Source organism: Camelus ferus, chromosome 19, assembly GCF_009834535.1.
Source record: "Camelus ferus isolate YT-003-E chromosome 19, BCGSAC_Cfer_1.0, whole genome shotgun sequence".
Classification (NCBI taxonomy): domain Eukaryota; kingdom Metazoa; phylum Chordata; class Mammalia; order Artiodactyla; family Camelidae; genus Camelus; species Camelus ferus.
Window position 1 is genome coordinate 29,557,318 of NC_045714.1, and position 12,022 is coordinate 29,569,339.

At 39.7% G+C, this 12,022-nt stretch overlaps 1 protein-coding gene across 8 annotated transcripts in view; it reads right to left on the reverse strand.

Annotated features, from left to right (window-relative positions):
• Window positions 1-12,022, reverse strand: part of PLCB1 (phospholipase C beta 1) — a 648,190-nt gene that overhangs the window by 193,533 nt on the left and 442,635 nt on the right. For all 8 annotated transcript variants that reach the window (XR_004313135.1, XM_032461845.1, XM_032461843.1 and 5 more), the window contains one exon: window positions 11,007-11,173. Coding sequence is in view for 7 of the 8 variants with exons in the window: in XM_032461845.1 (XP_032317736.1) it covers window positions 11,007-11,173 (167 nt within the window). In the remaining variant the exon portion in view is untranslated. The remainder of the gene's footprint in view (window positions 1-11,006; window positions 11,174-12,022) is intronic.

Here is a 12,022-nt window from a genome sequence, read left to right on the forward strand (position 1 = left end):
ACTATCTGTGTTTTTGTAGAGTACGAGAACTTGGCTGGTTTCTTTATCTTTTTTATCAATTTATTTTTTTTCAATCCTGGATTTGGTATATTGTATACATGCCCTCATGCATTATTATTTTATCTTAGGCTGAAAAGTGTCATACATTCTTATGCCATTGCATTGTAAAAACTGCTCTATTACCATAACTATGTACGAATACAAGTCCAAGATGCCATGTGATAATGTCCACTACGTGGGTAAGTGCTCTTCTCAACGCCCTTGCAGACTAACTCTGATACTCCACTGTCACGGCTTTCTCTGCCCCCCTGGAGTGCACCCTGTATTCAGCTGAACTTGCTAATGTGGTTTTGTGTGTAATTTCTTAATAATCACACCTAACTTTGATTTAGCGCTTTCCCTTTTTCAAAATATTCTCACATCTGCAACTTCAGTACTTCTCACTGTTCTGTTTGGAAGGCAAGGCAACATTTTATTATTTAACAGGACAGATAAACTTTGACCCACTGAGATTCAACAGTCCTTGTAAGTTGACATGGCTAGATAAGAACAGAACCCAGATTAGAACCCTCGCCTCTTAAACATGGGCTTGGAGTCTGTTTGATTTGATTTGTGTAAGGGCTGATTTCTCATTTAGGGCTAGAGGTTCTCAGAGGGTAGGGAAGGTAGGGAAGGTGTGCACTGCATTTTATGAGTGCACTATCACCGGTTCCATCAGAGGAGACCCTTCGCAGTGGTTCCTGACCATCACATGAAGGAGAGCAAAATGTTCTAGATCCCTAACCAGAATGTCATGTTCCCTAGTTAAGATGGACATTGGCTTTTGAAGGGCTAGAAACATGAACTTCACCTTGTTTAAATCTGTCCCAGTGTCCAGCATAAAGGCAGGCTCAGAGCTGTGCTCATTAATGTTTCCTAATGAACTTCTCAGACCCTGCTATCTCTTCGTGCTTTAAATGTCACCCGACTCTAGCCTGTCCCTCATCCAGCCCTCCACTCTGCAGCATCCCTGAATGTCACTTTCCTCTTCAAAAGCCTTCACACCACCCTTCCTCACAGAGGAGGTTCTACTACATTGAGAGCCCAATAAGGAGACAAGGGTGCACCTCTCTACTGTCTGGTTCAGGAGTGGACCCAGACAGTAAGACTCCAAAAATGTGCGCTGGCTAAATAAATGAATGAACGAGCCAAGAGTGGAATCAAAGTTTCCATGTCCTTCTAGCCTTACCTTGCACTAATTCCTTCTCAAGCAAATGTGCAAAAGTTGAGTGTTCAAAGACTCAGCTTCCTCATTATAAAATGGGGATAATAACACAGACTCAAAGATTGGTTCTGAGGTTGATACAAGAAAATTAACAGGTAAAGAGCTGAGAGCCATTCCTGACACTCCACAGAACCTCACTAAATAAAACTTCCTTTCACCTCAAAGCTTCTCTAGCACATAAAAGACACTCAATAGATATTTGCTAGATGAATGAACGGAGGCGTGTCACCTTGTCTTGTATTGTACTTAATTGTAGCCATCAGCCTCCCCTCTGAATTACAGTCTCTTTGAAAGTTACTTTATCATGACTTTGCTCCACTTCTTTGTAGTTCTTAAGTTAGGTGGGCAATATATGTTTATTAGATTAGAACATTAGCATATTAGATTAGCAAGTGCACCAGGGATGTCAGAATAAAGGAAAAAGTCCAATGATCATCCAGTACCTTGAAGGGGCTCTCCTCTGACGTGCTGGAGATTCTTGTTATAGCTGCAGAGCTGGGTGGAAACATCCTTTTTATACTATTGTGATCATGGTGAATACTGTGCCCTTGGTAATGGCATTATAGCTGACTGGACTGATGCTCCAGGAGATACGGTTGGGCTGGACTTCCATCTGCATCTCTTAGTCTGAGGGCTTATTCCTGTACAGCAGACTGGGAGTGTTTGAGGATTAACATTTCCTAAGAGCATCTGCAAAGAGTGACCGTGGCTGGCGAACTCAGGTGTGTGTTCTACACTGGCTTCTAGGATTTGCCCAGGACGGAGATGCTGACGCAACATTTATTGGCTGCCTTCCCTTCCTCATTCTCACTTCCCAAAGTGCCCTACTGGTGAGACCTGGGATCACCGCTCTAATAAACTCTACTGGATTCTCCTCCCAGGGTCAGCTTCTAGGGAAACCTGAGCAAAGATGAGCAGCAACATTATTAAGAAGCATCTGGGACTCCTTTTCTACAGATAAGGTAGAGTGTTAGGTGAGAACTTTGATTTTTTCAATCATCCTCTTCCAATAACGCTATGCCTACTCTGCAGATAATTTTGGTTTTGCAACTGCAGTGGTTTAGAGAGACAGCTCCTAGAATTTCTATGACAAATAAATGGAATTATCGGTCATTTTCAAGCTTTCTGATGTTATTTCTCCCACTGCCACGGCACATTTCCCAGCTTTTGGTTAAGGGCGAGGGGAGACAGTCCACACCTCACCTCATGTGGCTTCCTTGTGGTCACTGTACGATCTCCATGGAGCCAAGTCTCTGCATCCAATCTGTTTCCCTCCCACTCCTTTGGTGTAAAATCAACTATTAATAGAACTCAGCTCTGGGTAAAGCAGATGTTGGGGCCAAATGCCTGTGGCTTTGTGGCTTTTCTGCTGCACCGTGCAAGCTGCTAAGCTGTTCCTTCTAACTGAGCCAGAGTCCTCCCCCGCCACCCCTGCTGGGAACGGGAAAGGTGTCACAGTCAACGATTATTAATGCTTTGTCCTGATAGGAGGTTACGTCTAGGGGAAAAAATAGTCATTATCTGCTTTATCTCAGTATTTTTCACATGCAATGGCAAGGCATCTTGGGACAGTGTAGTCGGATGAGGGAAAGAGATTTTAACACAACTCAGCAGCCTGGGGTGGATTATGCCACCAAGTTCACTTCCTCACCTCTTAAAACCGGCATTTGTTTTTGGCTTTTACTATATATATATTTTTTTTCCTGGCTGGTTGTTTTTCTGAACAAAGGCTGTTTCAGCTCTGAATGGACGTGGTTGTGGCTTTCTGGCTAGAGTCATGCTTCTGAGCAGACACTGAGGTCACTGAAAAAAAGGAGGCAAGAAAAAAAAAACCCTGGACTCCTGGGCCAGGCAACTGCTTTCTTCAGCCCAATTCCTGACTCCTGGGAAAGGAGGAAATGCAATCAAGAAAGGAAAGCAAAGGAAGTTACCAAGTCAACTAATGAACAATGGACTCAAAATGGCTATCTTGAAATATTTTATTTTATTTTATTTTTTTTATTTTAGCCAATCTCAAATACCTTGGTGAAGTCTATCAACATAGAAAACATGGAGTTAAGAGGAGCTTAGAATATACTCTCAGATGATAATGTCATTCTTCTGTGACCTTCCGCAGGGGCTAGTGAGTCAATAGGTGGGATTTAAATGGGACCTAATCAATAAAATACTAGAGTGGCTTTTGGGCAGATTTCTCAGTGAAGTAACTTAATTAAGGCATGAAAAGAACTGGCTACATCATACAACTTTCATCTGTCTTTGTCTTTTGGGAAGAAAATCTACATCATTAGAGTTGACTTTGTTCATTCATTTCTGTTCTTTTATCTCCTGGATTGCTGCACAGGTCACCTATTTAAAAATATTTAAATGGATGCCACCTTAATGGTGAGGCAGATCATTAGGTCAGTCAATATCTCCCCCGGATGAGTAATTTTTAAATGGAGGACCCCAAATCTCTTGGGGCTTCGGCAGAAGTGCCTGCAGAGGAAGAGATGGAGGGGGAGGAGAAACAGGAGTAGGGCAGCCATCACCCGCTACAACGCACGCTCCCCTCACTCAAACAAAACAGTGCCTCTAAAGGTTCTTCCTACACATTGGCCAATCCACTGAGGCTTTGTTAGAAGAAACAGACACACATAAAAGGATGCTATGTCAAGGACAGTCTGAAAACCACAGTTATGAATGCAAATTGCTAACTTCTAAACAGCCGGCATTGCATATCTTTTCTGAGTAAGTCCTAACAAAGGGCTCCATGTGGGAGTCTGGAGACTCTGCACTGGGTGCACAGAAAACTCTGCACTGGGACACGGAAAACACGTCCTACTCTCAACATTGTCACTTCTTTAGCCGCCTCTTCTATGACCGGAGAATTTGAGCTAAATGGCCAAGTCCCTTGTAGATAGGAGGTCCCATGATTTGAGGCCACCGGCCAGGACTTCAGGAATGGAAACAGCTAAGAGTTATGTGACAGGTTGCAAGGGTTGAGCCATGGGCACAGCTCCTCCATTTTTTTTTTCCCCTCAATGCTTAGCTACCCTGAACTTACCCATCTTTCTCTTTAGATTCTGTTAAGGCTATTTATAGAAAAGTGTTTGTCTTAGCTTGTGTTCTTCTAAAAGAAGGCTTTGAGATAAGGATTTGAATGCAAGTAGCTTAGTTGGGAGGTAACCCAGGAACTAACAGTAGGGAGCAGAGAAATGAGAAGGGAAGAAAAGGCAGCTAAGAAGGGAAACATTATCAAGCAGGCTACAGTTGTGGATGACTGAGGCTCAGTTCTACTTGGGAACTCGGGGAGAATGCAGAGAACGTGTACCACAACTGTCCCACCCAAGGGGCAAGAAAGAGAGGTACTGTCTTTTGAATGAAAATGACCCTTGGGGCCATGAAGTCCTGGGAACTTGTAGGTTGGCTGTGGTTGGGCTGAGAAAAGATCCTGGAGAGATACAGAGGAGCTGTGACTGTATTGGAACAATGGATGCCAAGGGATATGGAAGAGCACTGCAGTTTGCTAGTATTGGTATCATCCCATTTTACAGATGAGGAACCTAAGGCTTAAGCAAGTGAAGTCACTTGCCTGAGATTAACTGGTTTAACCATAACACAATGCCAGCCTCTTTCCTTAATCACGGCATGTTTCATCTCTCAAGGATGAACAATAGATATTAATAAAAATAATCATTATTTCTTGTAACTTCTACCTAGTAAAAAGTCATGGGGCTGGGAAAATAATGATTTTTAAAACTCTACTAAGAAAATTAAGTGATAAAGTACACAGTAAGATCCCAGTGTAAAATCTTTACATTTTAAACTATAATAATTCCATTTTAATAAAAACACAGATAAAATAATGATTGAATCAGAAATGAACATTTGTGCATGGATATGACTTGCTACATTTTTTCAGGTTTCATCATCAAATGATTCTAATTTATTATTAACTGCAATAAGCTAAATAGGCCTGTTAGCCAAGAGACAGTAGCATTCAGGAGTGCCTCTGCCCAGTGCTTTGTTTCTCACTTCCAGACCCATAAATGGGTTGAAATAATTTGACCTAAGTGCCAGCTCTCATTTTTCGTTAGTTCTGATGAACAAGAGTTTAGTGGGCAACAATTTATACATGCAACCTTCTCATCATGACAATTTACTTAATCCTCCCAGCAATTCTCTCAGGGAATACTTTCAAAGATGAGAAAAATCAGGGGGTGGGGCTGGTCCAGGAGATTAAACGCGTATCCTAAGATAAGCTAAGCAATGATGACCTGTTGATTTCTGACCCAGTTTTAGTGGGATCTGCTGTTTTTATCTGCCTGGTGACCATTTCACCTTTTTCTAGGTGGCACACCCCAGCTGAAATTTTAGGGAACCACCTCTCTCCCACTGTGAGTTTATGTGGTTTGGGTGGTGGACTCCTTCTTTGCTTTAGGGAGAATCATGTGACTGACGTCTGTCCAACTGGCACGTTCTGCCCTCCAGCTCACGGTGATCCCGGTTCAGGAGTGGCAGTGGGTGACTTAAGCCAGGTTCTAGTTTCTGGTACTTTTGATGGAACTATGACAAAAGGGAGTTTCTGTGTACTGAGGCTGGCAGGCCTAGAGCTGCTGGTGGCTTTCTTGTCACTTCAGGAGAGCCTGCCCAAGAATGACAGCCAGGACAGAGAACATGATGGGAGATGAAAGACAAGCCTTGATGGTGTCAGTGTGAGCCCCTGGATGTAGTCATGCCTAAAGTCATTAATACCTTCACTTTTTGCTTATATGAACCCTTCAATTCCTTTCTGTGCTTCAGTCTTTCAGTTTGGATTAAGTTTCTGTGATTTTTCAACTGAAGGAGTTCCAACCACTACTACCCATTGCAAGATTCTCAAGTCCAGGGTTCCCTCTAGCACACTCCTGGGGCTTCATGCTCTTGACAGTGATGATAGGAAATGTGGAGCCAGCTGGCACTCTCTGGAGTCATAAACCCCCCACCCCTGGGCTCTCTGTGTCCCTGGATCCATTGACAGCCTTAACTCCTACTCCCCCCTGCAGGACCCTCCGCACACCTGCATTTCTGCAGGATACAAACATCTCTTGATGTGTGTTTACCCTAACAAAACTCATCATCCCAGGAGATAGCTGGGCTCACAATACCTTAGGTGGACAGGCCTCACATCCTGCCCTTATCAAAGCCATAAATCCTATCATTCAGAGAAGTCCCTGACAGATCTGACAACCAATCAGGTGCCTGGGCACGAACTGACCATGCAGCCCCTCCTCCTTGTGTGCACAACCCCTCCTCCCAATAAAAGACCCTGCGCGGCCACCCTGGGCGCTCATGCAAACACTGCTTGCCTGTGTGGCCCGCTGTTGCCTATAGCAGTGGCCCTATTAAACCTTCCTAAAGTCTTCTCAGTCTCTGGTAATTCTTATCCCAACCCCCGTCACCAGCCCGCCACGTTATGCCCACAACACAATACAGTTCACTTGTATGAGCATTTTAAAAATAAAACAATACTGAATATACAATGGGGTTATTCCTACTGATGCAATCATTATTAGCTTAGGTCTATTCGGGGCAAAAATTCTTGCTCTATCTGAACTTCTATTTGCTTTGCTTAAAACCAAATCGCTTTGCTATTATTAATTATGAGTTCATTTCAACTCTTAAACTCTTAACACAGGGAGGACTGATCAAATACTAAAAGAGATTATGTAGTTTCATTTTTATGATTTAACTGCAGTGAAGCAAGGAAGCTTTGGTATACTATACCTTATAAAAAATCCAAGAGGAATAACTGATGATAAAAAAAGAAATGAACCTTGAAATATCGGCTAATATTATAATCTGTTATATTAATTCAACTGCTTAACAAATACTCATGAACACCTGCTCTTCACGGAAGAACAAAAGCTTGAAAAAACTCAACCATTTTCTTTTGGCTTGGCAGTTTATTTAAGGACAATTTGACTTTCTTTTACAGACATAGCTGTTGAATCTAGAGATCTGTAGCATGTATTTAAGGCACCAATAGAATCATTTAACTTTTCATGCTATTTTTACTCACTGCCTTTCCTCTAAAGGGTTTAAATAATTCAAAAAAAAAAAAACAAAAAAAACCTCTAAAAGACATTAGTCTTCAAACCGACATCCCTGACCCTTTTGTTTGGAAGAGCCAGGGGTCACTGTGTGCCCCTGGTGTTAAGCATAGCTAGGCTTCAGTGCAAACAACATGGCCAGAAAGAAACATTTGTTGACCTGGGGCCACAGCATTTTTCAGTGTGTGATTTTAAATTGTAAAAAGCAGCCAAACTCCTTTGAGAATAGTTTCTCGTGGAACGAGATTCCAACCCTGTGAAACCCAGACATGTGAACACTCGGCCTCAGACTGCACAGAGATCTTCTGATTATTTATTTTCCTTTTCTGTTGACTTGATTCTATTTCAAGACCAATCAAAAGAACTCAGAGATGAAGGAACTCAATCTTATGTGTGGGACTAAAAGCTTGAACTTACCATACGGCTCATGTTCTCATGTTTAGAAAGCATACGTCTACAAGTCAAAGAAAGTGGTACATTTAACATACTCCAGATATTTTAAATATTACATTGTTGAACATTTTTTTTGCATGTGTGACTTATAGAATCAAGCTTAATGTATTTAGCCTTATCTCCTCCTCTCCCCAGAATCAGCCTCCTCCCTGTTGCAACACCACCACACCTCTGCTACAGACTTTTTTGAATCTAATACCTACATCTCCAGAAACAGAAATTCCAGCGCGGAAATACGGCTAACATACTAATGACACCAGACGCACGGAGCATCAAGTCTGTCATCTCTTCTGGGTTTTCGCTTCACACTTCCAGGTGCAGTGCTAGCAGTCAGCTCACCTATGCTCAGTGTTAGCAGTTAGGTTTTTGGCCACATTAGAAGATTTTTCATTTAATTTTAGATTACCTTTTGGGCAAAAATTATATAAGATGCATATAAAAACTAAATATTAACCTATGTAACTTTGTATATTGTTTATTTGTTTCACATCTATTTTAAAATATGTTTCTTGATATCAGAGAGTATATGTGTATTTGTGTTATTATGTATGTATATTATATATGTATCTTATTTCCATCACTTTATATCAAATATAGGCACGAGAGAAGTGTCTTTCTCAGATAAATGAGACTGAGTTTTGTTGTCAATTTAATTAATTCTTGGGCATATCTGAGTCAAGATGATAGTGTAATTATTATGCAGCCGAAAGATGATAATTTAATATTAAACTTCCCTATTTATTTTCTTATGTGTCTATTGATCAAAACATATTAACGAGTTGACTAAAAGTGAAAAACTCTGCTTTCTTGAACAGCATCTTGGCATGAGATCTTAGGTCAGTCATTTAACCACAAAGCCTTGGTCTGCTTCTTTGCAAAATGATGATGTACATTTTGAAAGTCACATTATAAATGAGAGCTAATTTTCTTGCACATCAGTCATCCTATTAGAGCTATATAACAAATACTTTCTTAAAACTGTACTTTGTTGGACACAAAACGGAGTTCCTGAAAAGATCTTAAAGTCAAATATCAAGTATTATGAACTGTAAAATCAAATAAAAACATGACTTTCATTTTGGGAAAAAAATATTTCAAACTCTTGGTTACTAAAGAACTGAGGTCTACAACTTAACAATTTCTTATTCCTACAAATAAAGATTTCAAAATTGTTACTTTGGACTATGAAACAACAGTTCATAGAATAAAACAATTCTCTCTAATCTTCTCTGTTCACGTAAACAGAGCCAAAGTAGCAAACAAAATAACTTGGTGTGAGACATCTCAAGTTCATCTTCTTACTGGAGTTCTAGGGTTGAGAAATGAACACGGTGATTTAAAAAAATCACATAGGACTGACACAGAGGCTTCATGATCAGTATCATATCAAACTGTAGAAAACTAAATTAAGTTGCTATATTAAATATACCTGAATTTTGTGCATTGGTGGTGATTACAGAAGTCATACCTAGTACAGTTACAAGATGGCACTGAATACCCTTGCAAATGCCAAGTGATAGTGTCATAATTTCCATGAGAATCAAAATTGGTTCTTCCAAGATGATGGAGTTTTACAATAACCTACTGTAATATTTTCCTTTGTATCTTCTACTTTGTCCGCATCAGCAGAGTGTGATGTACCGGGGGCATCACACAGCAGAGGAAGCATGGACCATTAGCAGTGTGGTGTGAAGGGAGGAGAAAAGGGTGGAGCTTAGGTTTTGAAGTGCCTCATTGGTTTCACAAAAGCTTTTTGTTTTCCTGAAGTTCTAAGCAAACTGTTTTCAGAAGTCTTGTTGGATTTGGTAAAACACAGTGTTAATTTTTGGTGGATTTCAGAAGGAAACTGTCAAGCTATCTGGGCAAAATCTCCAAGGAGTTGCTCCCTGTTTAACGGTAAGGAGAAATCCTATCTCTGAGGCACCAGGGAAAAAAGGGAGTCAGCTCTGAGGAGGCTGGAGGGACAGGCCTGGCAACACCAATGTGTACCAATGTGTATTGGGTCAGTTTCCTTTGACCTTGGCAACAATAAGAATGATGACCACAACACAGACAAAGTGCGTGATGAAGAAACTAAAACTAAAACTAAAATATGAAAAATAATAGAACCAAAACCTAAAAAAAATTCATCTATAAATTCCCAAATAATAACAGTAATAGCAATAATAATCTTAAGGATAAGATTCCACTTTGATACTTAATACTTTCATTTCTCATTTAGAGGACCAGCTGCAGGAAAATACAATAGAATAAAAAATTTTAAGCTACTGTTATGATAACCATTCTTATTAATGATCATAAGCTTGCTAGAGCTATTTGTTATAAATTGCCTACATATTAACGTGCAATTTATTTCTTCTTAATCGTTGGTTAATTGCCCTTTATCTCCTCCCTATGGAATTTCTAGGCAATTTACAATAACATCGGTGTTAACACACTCATTTTCTCTGTGAAGGTATTTCAATCCAGATGAAACTTAGTCTTAGTGGTAAAGGAACAGCTTTTTGACCCTGTTCGAAGACAATGATGCCACATAAAATTGAAAACTCCCAGCAATTAAATCTTCATGATCTCATTTTGGCATGTCATTTCTCCAGAACCAGAACTATGAATATCTCACTAACTTCCAGGGAACTTAGTGCTGTCCCTCTGATATCAATTTTTAGACATGATTTTTTTCTACAAACACTGACTTTTTTTCTAAAAAGGCCGAAGTTTATAATATTTTTTTTCAAGTTGAAAAGTTCATCAATAGTGCAAACTAGAATAAGCTAAGGGTTTAATGGACTGAATATTCTCTTTAAGTTTAGAGATTTAGAAAAAGCTGTGGGTCATGTCACAGAACTAGAAATAGACCCAAAAGGGCAACCTTTAAGATAGTGAATTTCCTGTCTGAAAAAAGATGCATTCAGTCACTGGGTAAATTAAAAACAAAACAAATGATTAGACAAACAAGATAAATAATTAGATTTAAAAAGCTATGTTACACCCATACGTACACATAACAACAGCAAAAACATAACATACTAAACAAAGTTTAAAAAAAAAATCTGTTGGTTAAGCCACCAGTGATTTAAGTTAGAAAGAAAAGCAGGCATACAAATATGGGCAACTGCCTTAAACAATCCTTGACGTCCCTTAACTATCAGGGGTGGCCCATTCACAATTAGAAACAAGAGCTTCCCTCTGGTGTGGGACGAGGTGGACTGACCACTGACCTTTTCTGGCGAGGCTGTTATTGGGTTCATACTTCTCAATCAACACTTGGACTTGCTCTTGCTTTAAAGGTGGGTAAAGTATCTCATTTAGCCGGGGATCTCGCTGCTTAAGGTTGATAAAATCCATCATCTGATCAACCGTAAGGTATGGTTTGCTTTTGGCACCACTAAAAACAATGAAAACCCAAGAAATTAGAATGTTTGTCCACCAAGTCTCATTCATATATTTGCGTTTGGCTACATGGAAACAAAATTCTGCTATACCGGGCACAAGTGTGTAACTGAAACTCCTATCTTGCCCTAAAAATATTGTCCATTACAACGGCCCTGTCTCCATGGGATACAAACATCTTTTGCAGTCACTGCCATTGATCTCAATGCCCTTGAACCAAACCAAATGCATACGAAAATCACAGTAGGAAAACACTGCATCTTGTGTGCAAAGATGCACCACCACTCTTAAGTGGAACACAGAGGTACAGACTGTTTTTTTTCTGATTAGTCAAAACACTATGCTTCTAGTTTAGTTATCAAATTCTCAAATTCCACTTAATCATCTAAAGATGTATTTATCACTCATTACTAAAAAATAAACTATATGTTTGGGTACATTTTTTTCTTTTCATTAAAATTATGCTTTAGCAGGAGTCTGCAATGTAGGGTGATTTAAACTTGCCATTTCAATCCTGTTGACAACCAAAGACAAGTTCAATGGTACAAATATTGCAGATGTTCAATAACTAGTTGATGACAATCCACGTGGCCAAGTGAGTATATCCGATGTCACTCTCAGCAGCACTGTTTGCTTGTCTTTCATATGAAGGAATCTTTATTCAGCTTATCAATTATGGATTGATCTTTCATCAAGTAGATTTTAGTATATCAAGAAAGGTACACGGCTACTTCCCGATATTTGCCTTGGTGTTTTCATTAGTTTCTTTTCTTTTCTTTTTTTTTTTCATTTATTTGGAAAAAAAAAATTATTGCCTATATAACTTCTAACATAAAAGCAAATA